At 33.0% G+C, this 21,085-nt stretch overlaps 1 protein-coding gene across 1 annotated transcript; it reads right to left on the bottom strand.

Moving 5' to 3' along the window:
• On the bottom strand, positions 1 to 1,304 carry LOC145318642 (uncharacterized). The gene is made up of 2 exons (XM_080160081.1): positions 1,195 to 1,304; positions 1 to 659 (listed from the first exon to the last, which is right to left on the bottom strand). Exon 2 carries the CDS (start codon positions 649 to 651, stop codon positions 1 to 3), a length of 651 nt encoding a protein of 216 aa, XP_080016207.1. The 5' UTR covers positions 652 to 659; positions 1,195 to 1,304.
• Positions 1,305 to 21,085: the final 19,781 nt, after the last annotated feature.

Below are 21,085 nucleotides of genomic sequence, written 5' to 3'. Positions count from 1 at the left end.
TTAACTTGCATTATCTATAAAACATTCCTTTTTAAACAGCCAGCTCTTTGAATCTTTTAATTCAAGCTTGTTTTCTTTCCATTTTAAATGTTCCTGTATGCATAGATCTAGCTTTTTCTTAGATATATCTTCAATGTCCAACAACTTCTTTATTCTCATTTCATGCTCATTAAAATCTGCTGTTGGATCCTTTCCTCTGGTGTCTTTTCCTTTCTTAACTAGTTGTTGAATACAATCCCCTGCCTGGAAGTTATTCATTATGAATGATTCCTTTTTTAATTTTCTTGCTGAATTGACAAACTCATGGTGTAATTGTTCTTCAAGATATTTATCCTTAAACTGATCATCTTGCTTCTTGCCCACTTTTCCTAACACAGTTGGTTTCTTGGGTGTAACAAAATGATTTGGTATAGCTATAACCTTGCATGCTGGATCATAATAATAATCAGCTACTTTCTGTTTTATCTCTTTTATCTTTTCTTTAGCTAAAATTCTTTGATTTTCTCCAGCAGGGCCATGAAAGTTTATGCTCAAATTATTTAATTCTTCAGTCAAATTCAAGGTTTGAGAATCTTGTGAAGATAGGGGATTTACACCAAATTGAAGTCCACAAGTGCAAGAAGAATTTGATGATGGGCCAGCTTCTTCCATTTCACAAACTAAAATATTCATAAGTGAAATTAAGATTTCATTATCAAACAAATCTTGGAAATCTACATTCCCCCATAAGTTATAAGGCACTTGTCTATGCAAAAATATAAAGTAGATACTCAGGAATTGAAAGACAATGTAGAACACAGTAATAGTGTCTGACTGATTATGACGTAACAAAAAAAATTAGCCAATGAGAGGCCACTATAAATTTTACCATTGGTCAATAATGGCCACTCATTGGCTAAATTTTTTTGTTACGTCATAATCAGTCAGACACTATTACTGTGTTTGACAATGTACAGGTTTTATGCAAGTACATTAAAACTCCACCCTCCATTCTAACTGATACAAAATCATTAGACAAGAACTAAAGATCATATCATTTAAATTATCATGAAAATCTACATTCCACTTTAACCCAATAGGCACCTTTTTAATCTATTACATGAATAAAGCATATCTAAGTAATTAATTATCATAAACAATATATAATAGATATGTTTTAATTTTTGTAGATTTTGATATAACTACAATATATACCTGCAAATACACCACTTATTTTATTCCAACCATCAAGGACATCATTAAATATTTTGTATAATTTAGATTAGTCCACTTTGTTACCACTCACACACTTCATGCGTTGATACCTAAATATTATTAATCTTTTATTATGGTAAATTTTATATTGCAATATTAAAATTTCTCTATTAAATCTTTTAATGTTTGTACATTAACAGATTAGACACAACACTAATCTTTGGCTTACAGGTAATAAAGACAATAAATCCATTGATCTGTGATAAAAGTTATACATAATAACTAATATGATATGAACTATTATTATTTACCTTTATAGAAGACATTCTTCTAGCCAAATTGTGCTTCATATAATTTTCACATTTGAACCCTAAAATACAAAACTTATTAGAACATCTTTCTTTTATTCTATTTAAACTACTAGCATCATCGCCCCTAGCCTCTAGGTGCTTTGCCACAAGAGGTATAATTATATCTTCTATTACTTACCCAGCAGAACGGATCGCAAGTTTTTGCACCTACCCAGCAGGAAAAAATTTTTGCAATTAAATAATGAATTAGCAAAATTCATAAAAAAAGAAAAAAAATTTGTTTTGGGGGGGTTGGGGTGTCCCACCCCCCAAAAAATAGCCTAAAACCACCACAGGACCAGTAGTTATATTCCCTGAAGACTAGAATCCGATCGGTTCAGTGGTTACCAAGATCTTAAGCTTCAGACGGACGGACAGACGGACGGAAGGACAGACAGACATCAAGCTACTTTGTATTATAGATGACTGAAAAGAACAAATAAGAAACAATTTTTTTATATTATATTTTTATGCACTCTTAGGTTTGAATTTTTGAAAATGTTGAGGATCTAAAACACAGAATAATGAAAAAATACCCTTTTTGTTTGATTGACATAAACAAACAATAAGATATTTAGTAAAATTTGTGCATGACTAGATGTAAATATTTGTATTTATTATTACCTAGAAAACATATAATTAATCATTACCTTTATAAAATAAAATCAAAGCCAACAGATAATGTGATACAACAATTTAATTCAGCAAATTTGGCTTGAACCTGGTTTTAAGAATTGAATTACAAATTTTTTTCCAGAATATTGGTCCAATGTTTCTGAGTTCTATTATAGTTTAGTATCTCAACCCTAAAAAAGAAAGAATATTTAATATTTTAACCTACAAATAATGCCCTGACAAAAGATTCAAGGGGGGAGAGGCAAAAATACGACCCCTCTATATATTTTATTGTAATGGGCCATAAGTGATCTAATTTTATAAATATAAGTATATGACTAACAATCAAATTACAATCATTAAAGATTTGTTGATTTAATTATAAGACAGACATATGAACATTAACATTATAGAGGAACAACTCACTTCATCTTCAACTTTATTTAATAGAATTTAATATGGATGGAAACTTTTTATATTGTTCTATACTGTTACAAGAATTATCATTAAAAGTTTGAAATCTAATTCTAACATGCCAAAACTAACATTTACAGCTAAATAATGTTAGACTAACTCCAAAAAAAGAAAAGCTTTGCTTTAAAAAAATCATTCAGTTATTTATACCTTCAGACTGATATCTTCATTCTAAGACCAATATCAAACCAAACTCATGATTTTATCTGAAATAAAAGAAATTTGTATATTTCACAAATATCAATATAAAAAAGAATGACAACATTATTATGAACAAAGCTGGTGCTTTTCTTCGATGAACCTATCTATCACTAAAAATGTGCTCTGAAAATGAGGGGTAATTTTATTTTGACTATCATCAACCCCCCCCCCCCCCCCCTCTTTAAAAAATAGAAAATCTAACCCCATAGTTTAAAGCATTATATCTCCCCCTCCCCCAATCCACCTATATCATAATATGCCCCCGCCCTCCACCTATATCATTTTTATATCCACCTTAAAAGCTTGGACGTCCTTGAGGTTATTCATAGGATGGAAGGAATGTAAAATGACTCATAAAATGTTCAACAATTAAGTATAGTACTGTTTGGGGATGAATTTAAAAACAGATCTCAAGAACACAATTCAATATTTTTTAAACTTTTCCACCACTAATTTTATCTTAAAAAGAAGGATTTTTTATGATCATACTGAAAATATCGTGATAAAATTTATTTTAAAGTCCATTGTCCTATTCCTAAACATAGTTCAAAATATCTTTGCTAAAACTTTAATAATCATAATAGATATGCAGTGAAAGAACTATGGATGATTATACATTTATCTTCTCCCTACTCTATATGCTTATCTTTTATTTGAAAGAATTCCGACTATATTAGTATATTCACTATTTTTCTATCTACTACTAAAAATCTTTAAAGAAGTAAACCTAGTCACAGCACAAAAAGAACTGATTCAACCAACTCTCTCTTTTGCCCCGGGCCAAGACAGACTTGATTTATTAATCATGGGTCAAAAGTCTTACTTAGTTGTAATCACAGTAAAATATATATCTAATATCAACTAAAAAGATATGCCAATATTAATCTTTAGGAACCAACTAAAATTTTTTACCGTAGAATACAAGAAAATATTTTCATGGTTGAGTTACTCCAGGGAAGGAAAGGAAAATTATAAAAAGAATAAAATATCTTCCTTTCCTTTTTTACAACAAAATTAATGAAAAATTTCCTTAATCTAAAATGGTTGGGACATTATTTCTATTTGATAGGCCGATCCCTGTATCCCTGCATTACTCAGAATGTACATGTAATATGACTACTTATGAAACGTAATTGGATGGTATGATCCCATTCATATAAAATATCCCTTGTAAAATAACCACTTTACATTTGAAAAGCATACTTTTATTTTTTATCTATACCTAACCCCCCTTCCTGAAATTTACAAACCTTTTATTTTGCCAAATTGTTACCCCATTCCCTTCAGCTTAAATCATCTGCACGCCCTTGATTAAATATGGTTGTATGGATAAATAAGTTTATCTTACCAAAAACCTTGAAATATTTCTTTCTAGCATCAGACCATAGCATAAATAAATGACGTTTAAGCTTTTTATCTTTTTGAGGGATTTAAGGTTTGAAGGTTAAAAGTTCCTAAAAGTTAGGGAAAGGGGGGGGGGAGGGTTAAAATGTAAATACTTCCAAAAAATCTAAGGTTGTTTTGTTGCCCCCAAATTTGTTTTGGGGGTTTATTAAAGAGAGAGAGGACAATGGGATGTTTATTTAAAGTTTATCATTTGTTGGCCTATCAACTTTGGGAACTTTATCGAATTTTGATTGGTTAATTTTTCATGAACTAATATAAATTTTGAAGGGGTTATTTATTTTGTGTGTTATCATTGGGAGTTTACATTAATTTATCAGCTATTTTCTTATCCCTTTATTCAACTCATTACACCTCTCCCCCTCTTTGAGTTTGATAGCAGCAGTAACAAATTAAGTAACAAACAACATATTCATGATAGGTTCAGAACAAGTTAAAGAGGAAATTACAAAAATCTACATGTAATTATACAGAGTTCTTTTCTTTCTCACCTTGCAGGCCTAAGGCATAGTTTTGTTTTTTTACAAGCTTGTGTGTGTATATGTGTTGGTATGTGTGTGTGTGTGTGTGTGTGTGTGTGTGTTAGTGCGCGCATCAAAAGTTTGTACAGTACAACTCTTTAGGTAATTATATCTATGTATGTTATATCTGTCTGTCTATCTATCTATCCTATCATATAAAGTAGTATGGTTTTTTTTTATCTAAAGCTTACAATAAAACAACTACTGAAATTACTGATTTCTTCTTTTTAGAGAAGCTTTACATAGATCCCTGGATATTTTTTATTTTTAGGCCTTGGGATTGTTTCAGGCTATTTTTCTGTTTTCTTAACATCAATTTAAATGAAAAGCCCGTAGATGCAAGAGGCGCAGCCGCTAGTCTATGTAGAAGGTGTGTGTGTGAGTGTATGTAGAATAAGTGTATGTATGTCTGTGTGAGTGTGTGTTAGTGCACGCTTCAATAGTTTGGTACATTAAAACTCTTTTGGTATCCATATATATATCTACTAGCGGTTTCGTCCCTAGCCTCTAGGGGCTTTGTCCAAAGAGGTGATAAAAAAATTAAGGCGAAATTTGTAAAAAGATCAGGGAAATCTTCAGCAAAAAAAATAAGGATTAAGGAAATGTTCTGAAAAAAAAATGAGGGGGGGATTTTTTTGTTTTTCCCTGAAGAGTAGAATCCGATCGGTTCAGTTCTTAAGCTTCAGACGGAAGGACGGACAGACAAACATCAAGCTACTTTATATTATAGACCAACGGCTTCGCCCCTAGCCTCTAGTGGCTGTGCCCCAAGAGATGATAAAAAAAAGTTAATGTGAAATTCAAAAAAAAAAAAAAATAAGAAGGACCAAGGAAATCTTCTACAAAAAAAAACAAGGATATCTCCTACAAAAAAAAATTGGGGGGGGGAGTGTCTCAACCCCCCCCCCCCCCCAAGAAAATAGCCTAAAACCACCACAGGACCAGTAGGTACATCCCTGAAGAGTAGAATTCGATCGGTTCAGTGGTTACCGAGATCTTAAGCTTCAGACGGACGGACGGACAGACATCAGGCTTCTTTGTATTATATATATATATATATATCTGCCTGTCTCTCTATCTATTTATAAATCTATTTTTATGTCTATTTATCTATCTATCTGTATATCTATCTATCTATCTGTCTACTTATCTACCTATCTATTTATCTATCTATCTATCTATCTTCCTATCTATCTATCCAACCACACATCTTATATCTATCTATCTGTCTGTATTTTTTGTGTGTTATAATTTCTATATGTTCATCCATCCATACTACTTTATCTTTCTATCTATCTATCTATCCATGCATCTAGATATGTATCTATCTATCTCTCTTTCAATTTATTGCTTTGTTTTTGTGTCTTACTATCTATGATATGCATGCAAGATTTTTTTGTGTGTTATAATTTGTATATGTTCATTCATCCATACTACTCTATCTATCTATCCATAAATTTTTATCTAACAGCGACCGTGGCTTCTACTAATGGTTCCTACTGCTGCTAGGTCAGGTGTGCATAATAAATAGTAGACCAGGGGGAATATCTTTACCCAAAATGAGTGCAACTCATTACCATGCACAATTGGGCTTCCAAGACAAAAGCCGTGCACACAAAGGGTATATGGACGCTTTACTATCACTATTAAGACGCAGAGTATTTTTCAAGAATATATTTATTTACTTGAATGTATCAAGGTGCGACACAAAGCCCCCTAGATACATATATATTAATGTATCTGCCTATTTTCTTTCTATGTTTATTGATATATGTACCTAGAATATATGTATATATTTTGCTCCAAGCCTCTAGGGGCTTATTAAAACTTCTTTTGACAGTTTCTTTATCTTTCATATGAGACAAAACCAGTACTAAATCACAGTTCACTTGAAGCGACAGTAAGAGAAAACAGTTTCCCAGGCATAATACTAACTGCTCCTGAAACATCCCAATGAATGTATAAATTTAGTGAAAAAACAAAAATCTGGAAATGAGCCCTATTTGAGAAAAAGCCAAAAAACACATTCTTTTGATAGATGTGAAAAGACAGTCAATCATTAATAGTAATATTATGCTTTATAGTTTATATGCTTTTTTACTTGTACCTAACAGATACAGGAATCCTCGTGTCAAATTTTAAATCGATAGAACAATTCTGACATGCCTAAATTAACCATACAAGTAATCTGTTACGGACAGAGCAACCCTGTTTACAGAATAGTTTCTCTTTCAAGAAGGATGACAACATCCTTATAAGCGTTGCTCTAAAATCAAAAGGAAGGACAAAAAAAATAGCTCTTGTAGAGTGTCAGAAATTAATAAGCAGAACCTTAATTTCTAAGTTTTAGCAAAATTGTGCATAAATTTATTGCAAAATTGATAAATTACAAGGACATACTTTTATTTTTGGAATTTGATTATAGAGTTGCCTCGCTTATAATACATAACCATGTTTTCTCAAGAATCATTATTCCAAAAATCAGATGAATAGGATAATCATATTATAAAAAAGAATGTTGTCACAATGTCAAAAAAAATTGCAGGTGTAAAATGGACTTACGGAATTTCTGGTAACGATTACAGAGTTGCTACGCTTTTTAAATTGTACCTTACTGTTATAATCATCATGCAAAGTTTGAAATCGATATGATAATTTTAACATGTCTATTCTAATAATTTTATCATACAAAAATATGTTCAAGAAAAGTAATAAAATTAACATGTTTTAAATGTACGTATAACGGACTCTCTTGTAACGATTGTAGAGTTGCTACGATTTCAAATTTATACCTAACTGTTTATTGTGAATTAATGGGACAATTCTAGCTTGCATTAATTAATGAAAAGAGATAATCCTTATTGATGGACAGACTGACCCTAATTATAGAAAAGCATCGCTTTTAAAAAGAAATGAAAATAAAGGGAAAACCTGCATACTCTATTCATGATATTCTTACTCTTTTTTGATGCGTCTAGAAAACTCCTGAGGCAAAATAATAGTGTAGGTTCCTTTGAAAACAATAACTTCCGATATTAAAATAGTTATATATATCTAAGCAGCCAATAAATTTTGTTGTGATGAGATGTGATTTGGTGTCTATGAAAACTGGCTTTAAAATTTGCCTGTAGAACCAAACCATAACAAGGATGACAACATTCATAAATGCGAAGCTCTGAAACATTAGGACAAATGAACATTAACACTTGTAGATTGTCAGAACTGAATAATCAGAATATAAATGCATACAAATTTTTTGAAAAACTGCTCAAAATTACAGGATAATGATTAAGGACAAACTTACATTTTTAGGATTTGATTATAGAGATGTTTAAAATGGACATACGGACATTCTGGTAACGGATATAGAGAAGCTACGCTTTCTAAATTGTACCTATATAACTGTTAAAGGAATCATCATGGAATCAATAGGATAATTATGTTTTATTAACAAAAAGAGCTAGCCGTTCCATACAGACGCACGCACTGACCCTAATTATGTTGATTGTTAGAAAAACTACTCTTTAGTATCTGTATGAATGTAGGAATATATCACATTAGGTAGGATATAAACAAAATGTGAGGTACTTCTAATGATAGGAGTGAAGCAAAGGGTGGGGGTTGTTTGATTTGTCATAATCATATGCATTCTGTGACAAAATAAAATAACATATTTACATCCAAAATTAAAGAATGATAAATTTTGAGATTACAAGGTCTAGCTTTTCTTGATTTTTAAACACTTTCATTATAGTTGGAAATCTACATTAATTGAATTAATTGAATAAATTGTTTGTGAAAATTTCTCTGAACAAAGAACATCCTACACATTAAATGACTTTTTTAGTGTGGCCTTTCTAGATATTTTGCTCACTATGAGATGAACTTTTAAAAAAGGTTTCTTCGCCAAATGAACATCAACTTTACAATCTAACTGATGGTCCTAAATAATTAAATTCATGTACTTTGCTACTTATAAATATCAACATCCTTGTTTTCTCATACTTTTAAATCTCCGCAATATACATCCATATATAATGTAGAATTTTATAAAGTTTTGTAACTATCACGTGAATGAAAGTGTTTCTGTAACAGGTGAAGGTATGATATGAAAGTTAGGCGTAGCAACCCAGGAATATGGCATGAACACTCATCATCCACATAGCCTTAATCCTGCCCTTGGGTAAGATCTTAGAGGGCATACAATTATAAATTACTACTTTAGTATATAACTGGTAAAAGGAGTTGATAGAAGTTAAACCCCTAATTACAATTTTAATTATATAAATAAAGAAAATTTCTTTATAGGATGGATAGACATCCTGTTACTTTTACATAATTATATTATAATTTTTTAAAAACAGTTTTCTTTCTTCCATGATTTATGAGAGATATCTTATATGATTTATTTACTACTAGCGGCTACGACCCTAGAGGCCTCTAGTGGCTCTTTGAATGTTTTTTTTTATTTAAAATATCTAATTACAGAAATAATTGGTTTATGTTTCGTTGGAGTCTCTTTTTCGGGAAGGGTAATTTTTTTCTAGGGGCGATTTCTCCTGATAGGGTGGTGGTACCCTCCCCCAAAATAGTTATAAACCCTCCCGGGACTAATGAGAAGCTACCCTGTTAAGGAGAACCCAATCGGTTCAGCGGTAAGCGAGATCCTTCGGTACAAACATACAAACACACAGACAAACACACAGACATCCTGTTACTTTAGTATAAGGATGCCTCTAGCTGTTATGGTAATTGAATGCTATGAGGTGAAACAGAAAAAAAACGCGGGAAAAGTAAGTTTACAATAGCCACCTTCAAATATTTTAAAGCAAAAGTCTGATGTCAATGGGAAAAAACTGGTTGGATTATTCATAATTCCAATATAATGATGCGAAAAAATTATCAAATACTCATACACATACTTTTGATTAACAGAAGTAATTTTATTGTGTGTTTCCCCTGTTAAATATTAAGTTTTGGACTAAGAAATAAGGTTAAATAGTTTTAGGCAGCGGTTTTAAGAGGCACATTTTCTTAGAACATATCAAAATCACAATTTAATGAAATAAATTTCCAAATTTGAATATTAATCTCATTTGAATTTGTTGTGATTTACCATTACATATATCCTAACTAATGGTAGCTTCGCTTCTATTACAATCAGTTTCTATTACAATGTCCCCTAGAGGCCTCTCTGGAGCACATGAGAGAAGATTGTTTCAGTCAATTATCAACTTATAAGTTTAGTTTTTAAAGAAACAAGGGTGACAACATCCATAAAAGCGAAGCACTGAAACGGTAGGACAAACAGACATTAACACTTGTATAGTGTCAGAACTGAATAATCTTAATATAAATGTATAAGAGTCAAAGGCAAATTTTTGTCCCAGTAATCATATACCAAAAATCAGATCAATCGGATGTTTAGATCACATTAAAATTTGTTGTTAAAAAAGTAAAAAAATCAACATGTTTAAAATGGACGTACGGACATTTTGGTGATGATTATAGAATTGCTACGCTTTCTAAATCGTACCTAACTATTAAAGGAATCACCATGCAAAATTTAAAATCGATAGGACAATTCTAACATGCCTAAATTAACGAAAAAAGCTATCCGTTACAGACGGACGCACAGACGGACCGACCCTAATTATAGAAAAGCTTCGCTTTAAAATGTTTTATACTTATTTTTCATCTTATTCTGCTAAGCAGCTTATAGTACCAATAAAAAAAATGGAGTCATACAATACATATGACCAATGACAGGCCAGAATACATTTTATTATTTCTAAATTTTTGTACCCTGATAACTTACAACCAGGGCTCGGAAGCTTTGAACCTGTTTGGATGCAATGGAAACTATCTTCCTTATAGCTCTGAAACTGAATAATATCCGTTGGATTAGAACCGGTTCTCAGCTATAATAAAATATTATGTCTAGCATTGCATTATATCCAGTTTTCAACGAATATAAAAATGTACAATCTTTCGCGGAAGATAATACGACGCTAGAAATATTTATTAATAAACGAAATGGCCATATTTTCTAGCTGATTTTAAAATTTTAAAAGGCGGCTGATTCTTAGGGTGTAACTGTTAGTTTAAGATAAAGTGTAGCTTCACTTGCAAAAATTAACCCTAAACAGTTATCGGAAGGGGGCGTTGAGGCCCCACTCCCCTCCTCCCATTTTTTTTATGTCATTTTCAAGTGTGTGTTTTATTAAATATGGCACACCCCTCCTTAACCGAACTTTAGATTAAAAAAATTTCCCAAACATTTGGACAATTGGGCGTTCAAATACGACCTAGTGGAAGTTAGAATCAGTTGAGAACGAAATCCTAGCCGTTCCTTCTTGCCGGATATGGCCATTTAAGATTTCAAGTCAAATTACACTAAATAACCGGATACAAACTTCACTTTTCTTTCTAAATTTTAGTGTAATTGTAGTGGGACAGCCCTATAACAGAGTAGCTTTGCTCCTCTTGCCAAACATACTACCTGGAGTTCCTAACAGGAAGTGTGTTATAATGATAACACAAGTGGGGATTCGAACCCATTCCCAAAACTATCTAATGTGTGGAATAGCTGTATATTACAGCTAGATGACAGGAATTTTGTATATTGGGCTCAGGAAGGGTTCCCATAGTTTAGTGGTTAGCACACTACGCTGTGGTTGGGAGAAACCATGTTCAAGTCCCAACATAGACTTTGCATACGGTTGACAAATGTTGTGGCAATTTGTCAGATTATGACAATGCAATCTTCCCTAAGATGCCCTAGGGTTGTATGGCGGGATATTTGTAGGAAGTTAGGACTCTACCAATTAAGCAGCTTTAACCATGCTTTCCCTCACCCCTGCTCCTTGTATGAGAGTGCCATTAATTAGGATGGCTTACCATGGAACACCTGCCAAAACTTTAGGCCAGGATGATGCAATAATGAAGTAGATTCCATGAGAATTGTGGGTCAGCTTGTAATGTAACACAGATTACAATTAGCTGTGCGCAAAGCTTACCAGTCTAAGATTGGTCAAAGGATTCTCACATCCAATCTCTGTGTGCATCTGAATCTTAACTTCAGGGAATCAGGGCTACAACAACAACATATTGGGCTCAGGCAATGCATGCCTCTCTGGATACACTGGGTATTGTTGGTGATCAGCCAAGTCAGCTCCGTAATGGACTTGTACCTAGGGTTCCCCACATTCAGGCCCATTGGCTGGAAGTTTAGCCTGGTCTTGACCACCATCTCTGTTCTGAGGGGCAGTTTGATGTGAAACCCCACCCCTATCCAGTTTGTGCCTCCTGGAGGCACCTTGAACACCATGGGGGTGTACAATTTAGAATAGCCCATGTCCAGTTTCTTTTTCTGGGGTGCCTTGGCCCCTACCCTGATGAGAAGTGCCAGCAACTACAAGCTACCCATATCCTGGTCATCGGACAGCTCTGAACAGTTGCTCTTTGACCACGGAAATTTAATGGGGGCAAGAGCTGTGGCCCCATGAGAGCTGCCTTGGCCAGACAGTTGATTGTACGGCTAAAGTGCTTCAGTCGCTGGTGGTGGGAGGGGCCCTATGCTTTCCCCAGTCTTGGCTGTAATGGGAGTGAGGAGGAACTATGGCTACTCTCTCAACTGATCCATACTATCAGCTCAGGTCCGTCAAACAGTAACTGTGTCCCCAACTCCCTCAGAAAGAACCCTCCAAGGTTCAGGGCAAGGGTTAAAGTGCACTCAACTATGATCTCCAACAGTAACAAGATCAGGGTAGGGCTAACTTGCATCTTGAGTGAAGATATACGGACCACCACCTGCAGCTCTTCTTCCATGGCAGCAGTGCTGATCTGGTATTGGCAGGGGAGCATCTCATTGCCCAGGGCACGGACCAGGGTGTGTTTGCCAAAGTCCACAATGGCATCTACTTCTATGTGTTGCCATTCATGGTTGGGCAGCCACACCCACAAGTGGCAGGGTTACTGGGAGTCTGAGGGCACCATTGGGTCTTGGCCTGCCCAATCCTTGGGTGCGGGTGAACAACACCCCAGAAACACACCTCCAAGGTGCTCCACTTAGGCCTGGGGATGAATGGTCAGGTTTCTGGTTAGAACAGGCATTGCCTTGGTTGGCCATCTATCAATCAGTGATGAAAATACTGACCTCATGCTGTAATATACAGCTATTCCACACTTTGGATAGTTTTGGGAATGGGTTCGAATCCCTGTTACATGTGTTAACACATTAAGGCACTCTCTGTCAGGAACTCCAGGCACTCATTTTGGCCAGAGGAGCAAATCTACTCTGTTTTGGGTCTGTACCACTACAATTACACTAAAATTTAGAAAGAAGAGTGAAGTTTGTATCAGGTTATTTAGCGTAATTTGACTTGAAATCTTAAAATGGCCATATCCGGCAAGAAGGAACGGCTAGGATTTCGTTCTCAACTGATTCTAACTACCACTAGGTCCTATTTGAACGCCCAATTGTCCGAATGTTTGGGAAATTTTTTTAATCTAAAGTTCGGTTAAGGAGGGGTGTGATGGGTCACAGTGCGTATGAAGGTGCTTTGATTTTTGTGTCAGAACCTAAATTGGGACATTGCAATTCATTCCCCTAGGTTAGGTAACTTTATTTCACTTTTCAATAAAATCTAAAATGCAGCCGTTTTTGAGAAAATTAGATTTGAAAATTTCAAGTTCAATTTTCATCCACTAGGAGTTACCGCATAATCATGACAAGAAAAGCAAAGATTATTTATTTAAAATATTGAACAACTTTGCTTTTATAAAGTCTTCCATAAAACCTCTCTATATATGATTTATTTTAGGCTGAATTTCCGTGACCTTAGCAAAGCAACTGATAAAAATGCCCATGAATCAACTCACTTTATGAAGAACTTTATAAAAGCAAACTCATGTTTATTCAGTCAGAGGTCAGTTCTAACAGGTTTGAATTAACAAAAAGTGCTAAAACTTCTGGATGGACTGACCAACGATTATAGAGTTGCTACACTTTCTAAATTTACCTCTCCATAAAAAGAATCATAGTTTAAAATCAATAGAACAATTCTAACATGCCTTTATCAAACTAACATAGCTAAGATTTTGAGTGTGAAAAAAAGTTGACTAAATAAGTTTTCATTCCCTAAAAAGTTCCCCCTTGTTTTGAAAGAATTAAGACCTATTAATGGATCTATTATTATATGGATCTATTATTACTTGGATCTTACACCAAATAATCTTTAACTCTAATAAAGTGAAACTTACAGAAGGCTTAAATATCAATCTACCTATCCCCCCCTCCCCACCTCCTACTGGATGAACGAATTATCAAAATAAATGACAGGGGTAATAGCAACCTGATTTAAAGACAAATTTCCCCTGGTCATAATATCCACGTATATTCTATCCATTTACCTCTTTGCGTTTACTGATAAAAGCCTTTAACATTTACATTTTTAGTAGCAAAGCTTTTCTATAATTAGGGTCAGTCTGTACGTCCATCTGTCTGTACCTAACGGATATTTTTTTCTATATAAGCATGTTATAATTGTACTATCGATTTGAAACTTTGCATGATGATTTCTGTAACATTTAGAATAGATTTTGAGTAACTCTAAAATTGTTATCAACAAGAATGACAGCATTCATAAAAGCGAAGCACTGAAACGATAGGAAAAATAGACATTAACACTTGTAGAGTTTCAGAACTGAATAATCAGAATATGAATGTATAAGAATCGAAGCATAATTGTAAGTAAATTTGTAAAACTGCTTGATACCGGATTTATGTTTATGGACATACTTAAATTTTTAGGAATTGATTATAGAGTTGCTTCGCTTAAAATATTGTACTTTGTTGTCCTAGGAATCAATATACCAAAAATCTGATCAATCGGAATATTAGATCACAAAAAAATCAACATGTTTAAAATAGACGTACGGACATTCTGGTTATGATTATAAAGTTGCTACGCTTTCTAAACCGTACCTAACTACTACAGGAATCACCATGCAAATTTTGAAATTGATAGGACAATTTTAACATGCCTACATTTAAGAAAAAAGCTATCCGTTTCGGATAGAAAAGCTTCGCTTTTAATAAGTCCACTTAATACATGCTGATTCATGCAGAAGAAAAATTATACATAGATTTGTTGCAAAATTGTGAAATTACAGGATGAATTAAAATGACATACTTTAATGTTTGGGATTTGATTATAGAGATGCTTTATAATTTATTATCAGCTAGCAACGATTATAGAAATGCTATGCATCTTAAATTGTACCTTACTAGTATAGGAATCATCAAGAAAAGTTTAATAACGAGATGATAATTCTAACTTGTCTGAATTAACGAAAAGAGCTAACCGTTACCGACGGACGAACCTGTCCTTATTATAGAAAAGTTTTGCTTTTAATATTAAAAAAGATTATTATAAAATTTGTCGTCTTAGAAAGATAGGTTTCACACAGAAAACAAGGTTGATAAAAACTATAATTAACGAAGCACAAAAATCATGGAATGGACAAACGGACAAATTGAGTTTTGAAGCAGATGTTAAGTTGTTATAAGAAAGAAAGAAAATGCTAAATTTATAATAGTAAGTTAATAAGCATCTACTCTATAACTCACACTGTCTGTCTGTCTGTTATAAAACCATGCTATATGTTCCAACATACAAAAAATAATTTCATGTGTCAAAATGTTGCAAAGCTGTTTTTTACACTTTCTTTTTAAACCTAAAAATTAACAATATAAGTTCTCTATAGGCATAATACCTAATATTAGTTTATAATTTAAGTTTGAGAGTTTGATAAATTCTTGTTATTAAATTAACAGCTTCCTGCATACATAAGAAAGTATCTATATATATTTATAATATTTGTAGTTAAATTTCTTTTTTGAAGACCAATACTAAGCCTCCCTTTGTATTTTACAGCATTTTAAAGATCTAACTGTACACACACAAACAAATGTTGTAAAATGGATATAATTCACATTGTCATAAAAAGCGAAGCTTTTCTATAATTAGGGACTGACCGTATGTACGTCCGTACGGTAATTTAGGCATGTTAGAATTGTCCTATCGATTTCAAACTTTGCATGATGATTCCTTTAGGAGTTAGGTATGAGTTAGAAATAAAGCAACTCTATAATCATTACCAGAATGTCCATAAGTCCATTTTAAACATGCTTTGCTTTTTAACTTTTTTAACAACAAATTTTTATGTGATAAAATTATCCGATTGGTCTGATTTTTGGAATACTGATTCCTAGGACAACAATTTACAATGTTATCAGCGAAGTCCTAAAAAAGTATGTCCATGAAAATTATCCTGTATTTAAGTAGTATTTCAACAAATTTACTTTGAAAGTTGTTAAGAAATTATAATTTATAATTCTAATTATTCAGTTTTGATAATCTGCAAGTGTTAATTACCGTTTCTGAGCTTTGCTTTTATTGATGCTGTCCTTGTTTTTGTAAAACATAGTTCTTTTTGTTGCTTTACTATCATTAATTAATTTTTAATTGGTTGTAATCAAATTATCTTGCTTTTCTACTTATGGACATAATTGTCCTGTTTTTTATAATTTTGTCCTCTTATTGTTGCTACACTAGTTGTAAAGTTAATAAGTAATAATTACGTCTTCTTGAAATGCACATCTTATTTTGAAGTGTGTAATTAGATCTATGTCAAAGTATATAATGATCTAATAGCTCCTAACATAGTATATTTTCAATATTGCATAACTCTCATCTAACTAAGTGATACAAATAAAAATAGTGCAACCAAGCATTTGACCATCAATGCATAGATAAAAGACAATTTTCTATATTTTTTCATCATATTTTATAATATTATAAAAATTAACCACAGCAAGAATGTTTAATAAGATCACAAGAAATATTCTTGAAAAAAACAACATGTCTAATGATGTCGACATAGAGTCACTAACTACAGAGTCTAAAGATACCAAAACCACTCCTAAAAATGACTCTGTTAAATCAGTAAGAGCAAGTCTCCAAGAAGCTCTGAAGGTAATATCTTTACTCCAAGACAGAATTACTGCCCTAGAAAAGATCAACAACAACACATCTACAGATAAGTGTTCTACTTGTCACCCAGACATAAAAAGAATAAAAGATATCCTAGGTATCAACGACGCCCCCAAACCCAACTCCACACTCAACTCTCACAATTCTGAACCAGAACTAGCTAAGATCCACAAAGCCAGACACATTGTGAACATAGGTGACCTCATTCATGTCAACAAAAACACGTGGAAATATGGAGGAAGCCACAGTGAACAGATTCTGGCATTATTTGGAAATAGCCAGGCTATAGTGAAAATATATCAATTAAAGCCTAAAATTGTGAATGGGAAATCCCTTTATCCAGTGAATATATACTTCAGTTCTGAAGTTGCAAGTGATAAAGCTATCTCAATACTGAGATCTGTTTGTGACAAGGCTGGTAAGAGAATGCCAACTGTTCAATACGCCCTAACAGGCTTCCCAACACTACAGAAACGTGTCAGAGATGTTTCTTCTATTCTCAGCTTGGCAAAACAGAACAAAGAAATTACTGCCTATTCTATTATGAATTTCTCTATGGCTAAAGACAAATCAATAATCCCATTATACTCTGTCAAAGTTACAGATAATGGACCATGGAGCAAGTATATAGAGAGTCGAACTATCAACCCAGACAGCGCAAGCAACGGACATATATTTCAGGAGAACAATAACACAGAGGAAGCACAGATCCACATTCAAACATTGACTGGTAAGATTATGGAACACATTCAGTCTTTAGATCGCACAAACACTTCTATCAACCCAAAGAAGAACATTCAACACAACACTGACAAACACAACTCTCCCTCAGATTCTATGGATGACAGCAACCATGGCAAAAATTCCAACCCTTTCATCAATAATATTCATCAAAACAAGCGCGGCCGTTCCTCCTCTTGCAGCCCTTTACTCCATGCCCAAAAAAAAACATCACATATAACTCCCCCAACACACCATTATAATCCCTCTCCTTTTCTGCACTCTCCACTACAACAGACCTCCTACCACACCTCCACATCCCCACCACCCCTAACTCAAACATATCCAACAAACCCACATATACAACAAACTCCACACACAAGCGTTCATACAATACCACAACACCCAGCAATTGGATACACACATAGACCAACAGTTCACCTACACAATGGAATCGCCCCGCAGGGATACAACCACAACAACTTCCAGAATTACCAACAAACTTATGACCAACAGCAAAATCAAGGACTAACTTATAACAGTTACAATGTGTAATATGATGATTTAAAATGTAGAATATGTTTTTGCATAAGTTGCATTGTTAGGAGAATCTTTCATTGATTTGCCTTTAAATATTTGGCTGTTGTCCAAAGCCAATTCTTATATTTAAATTTGGACTAAGAATTTCAAAAGTTCGGCTTTTGATTCCCTTTTTTATAGGAACACTTATTGATAGTTTCTTCCCCCCCCCCCTTTTTCTTATTAGTATATAGTATTTCTTATAAGTTTTAAATTAAGATATTAATGCATTTTGATACTTCTTTTAACATAAGATTTGTAAATTGTCGCGGTCTTGGGCTTCTCTCAAGTAACAGCAAAAAGCATAGGCTAAATAGGATTTCGCACAAAATCAAAGAACTAGAATACTCTAATAATGGCATACCATCTTTATATGCACTCTTAGAAACAAAATTAAAACCCAGTAAAAATACCCCCAATCTCCCAAATAATTGTAGTTATATTGGAGAAACGTCAGGTGGCAAGGGTGGAATTCTACTATACGCACACAGTAGTTTAGAAGCTGAAAATTTTAAAGTAATTTCACCCAAACATGCATGTTACATTAGGCTAAAGATAAAAGAAAAATTTATTGACAACATAGTAGTATATCTCCCATGTGACATATTGCAGTGTTTTATTGTTCTTTCTGAAATTGAAAACTTTATTGTAAACAATAATATAAGCAACTTCTGCTTGTATGGTGATTTCAATATATCATTTGATTCTCCACATCACTCTTGTAAAGCAAAAAGATTACAAAAATTTCTAAGCAAATTTAACTTGTTTGATCTAGCAGACAAACTAGGCAGTAATCATGCATATACTTGGTCTACTATTCGAAACAAAAAACTACATACCAGTAAAATAGATCATTTTTTTGTGAATTTTGATGGTTTCACTTCCATAAGCTTTGAGCACAATAGCTTTAGTGACCACATGCATGCAACAGTTAGCTTTAAAAAACCATACATATATACAGCTCCAAAATGGAAAAATTTTTTGTTTCGAAATAAGGATTTCACTTCTTTGCTAGAAAAAAAAGCTACAGAATTTTTGTTTGATTATGCAGATCCTGGCAGTTTATTAAAGTCTAAAGAATTTTATATTGAAAACCCAAATTGCTTAGATAATGAAATATCATTTAATAGCCTTGAGTATAAAGATACAACGCCTTTTTTTAAACTTCTAAAGCATCTTAAAAATGAACACGATCGTTTTTTCTCAAAATATAAACTTAAAAATTTTCATAAAACACAAGATTTCAATAAAAAAGTAAGCAAGTTGTATGAAAACGTAAGCAGGTGTAATTCCACAGATACATTAAATCAAATTCAAAATCTAGTAAAAACCCAACAAGATTATTTTAAAGGTCTAGTCTTTACACAGGCGGAATTTAAATACTTGCAGAGATTAAAAGTTGATGGAGCAAACAACAGATATACATTTCAACATATACCTAATTTTAAGAAGCAAAATTACAAGTTAAAAATCGATGGTAATACAGTAACATGTCCAATGAAACTAGCAAATATATTTGCAGATAACCATGCTAAAATTGTGTCCCCAGATAATATCCCCCCCTCTGAGTTAAAGGGATTTTTAGAGGAATATGATTTGACTTTAAATGATATATTTCCACAAATTAAAAGTCTTACTTCTCCCTACTCTACAACCAACGAATTTAAGAATATTATTAAGTCTATGAAAAACTGTTCTGCCCCTGGAATTAGTTCAGAAACAAAAATTTTATTTGAATTTTTAATAAATCTATTTCCAAATTTCATAACTAGGGCCTTGAATAATTTGTACAATATTGACATTGACCAAAGCCCTTTTAAGTTTATAAAAGATAGAAATATAATTTTTATTGCCAAGAAAAATTGTGACCTCTTGTCACCCAACGATTATCGTGGCATTGCTTTATTAGAAACTGTATATAAAATTTTATCTAAGGCATTAAATAAAAAACTTAATGTTCATCTTCATAAAATCATCCACAGTCAACAGTTTGGTTTCGTTCCTAACAGAACAATGTCCACTGCATCTCTTAACATTACAGCGGCCATAAATCATATTATCAAAAAGAATGACAATGCTCAAATTATTGCATTAGATTGGTCTCGTGCCTTTGATACAATATTACCCTCAGTTATCGATTCAGTTTTATTGCACATATTTCCAAATGGTAGTTTTGCAAAAACATTTAATCAACTTACAAATAATGGTAGGTTTAGAGCATCAATTAAAGGCAATTTTTCCAAATTCTATACATTAAAAAGGGGGTCAGCCCAAGGTGACCCACCCAGCGGAAGCAAATTCATAATTACAAACCATATATTTATAAGTTGTCTAACTAGCGAAAAATTTAAGCATATTTTTTATAAGGTTGGAAAAAAATATACTAAACCTAAGAGCTTTGCCGATGATTCTATTGTAATTTCTCAATTGAAAACAAATAAGGATGTCCACGATTTAAAACAGTTACTACATAAACTAGAGAAAGCTATAGGGCTTCATATAAACTTTGGTAAAACAAAAATTTTAACACATGGTACTTTCCCCCCCGACCTTGCGTCAATGGGTGAAATTGTTGACAAAATTAAGCATCTTGGGATTTACCTCTCTTTCAATCAAAACCTAGCCAGAATACATACTTATGATGAACTATGTAGTAAACTTGAAAAAAAAGCAAAATCTATTCCCCTAAAAAGCAGTTATAATTTGATTAAAAGACGAAATCTCTGTAGCCATTTATTATCAGCTTGTGCCTATCATGTATACAGAATTTATCCCCCTGATGAGAAATATTGTAAATCAATTTGGAAAATTATTTCAAAGTTTTTGTGGTCTAGTAGAAATCCTGATGGAAAATTATCATACAGATACAAAATTTCACAAAAGCGTATAGAACAAGATTTCACTCAGGGTGGCTTAAATTTTCTAAAACCTGAAACGCAAGCATTTTCAATCTGGATCAATAGTTTTA

Source organism: Acartia tonsa, chromosome 1, assembly GCF_053477335.1.
Source record: "Acartia tonsa isolate MP-2025a chromosome 1, ASM5347733v1, whole genome shotgun sequence".
In the NCBI taxonomy this organism is placed as follows: Eukaryota; Metazoa; Arthropoda; class Copepoda; order Calanoida; family Acartiidae; genus Acartia; species Acartia tonsa.
This window is presented reverse-complemented; position numbering and strand designations above follow the sequence as displayed.

Bases quoted from the DNA above. Each gene is read 5' to 3' on its own strand.
- LOC145318642 (XM_080160081.1), bottom strand. From the start codon at position 651: ATGGAAGAAGCTGGCCCATCATCAAATTCTTCTTGCACTTGTGGACTT.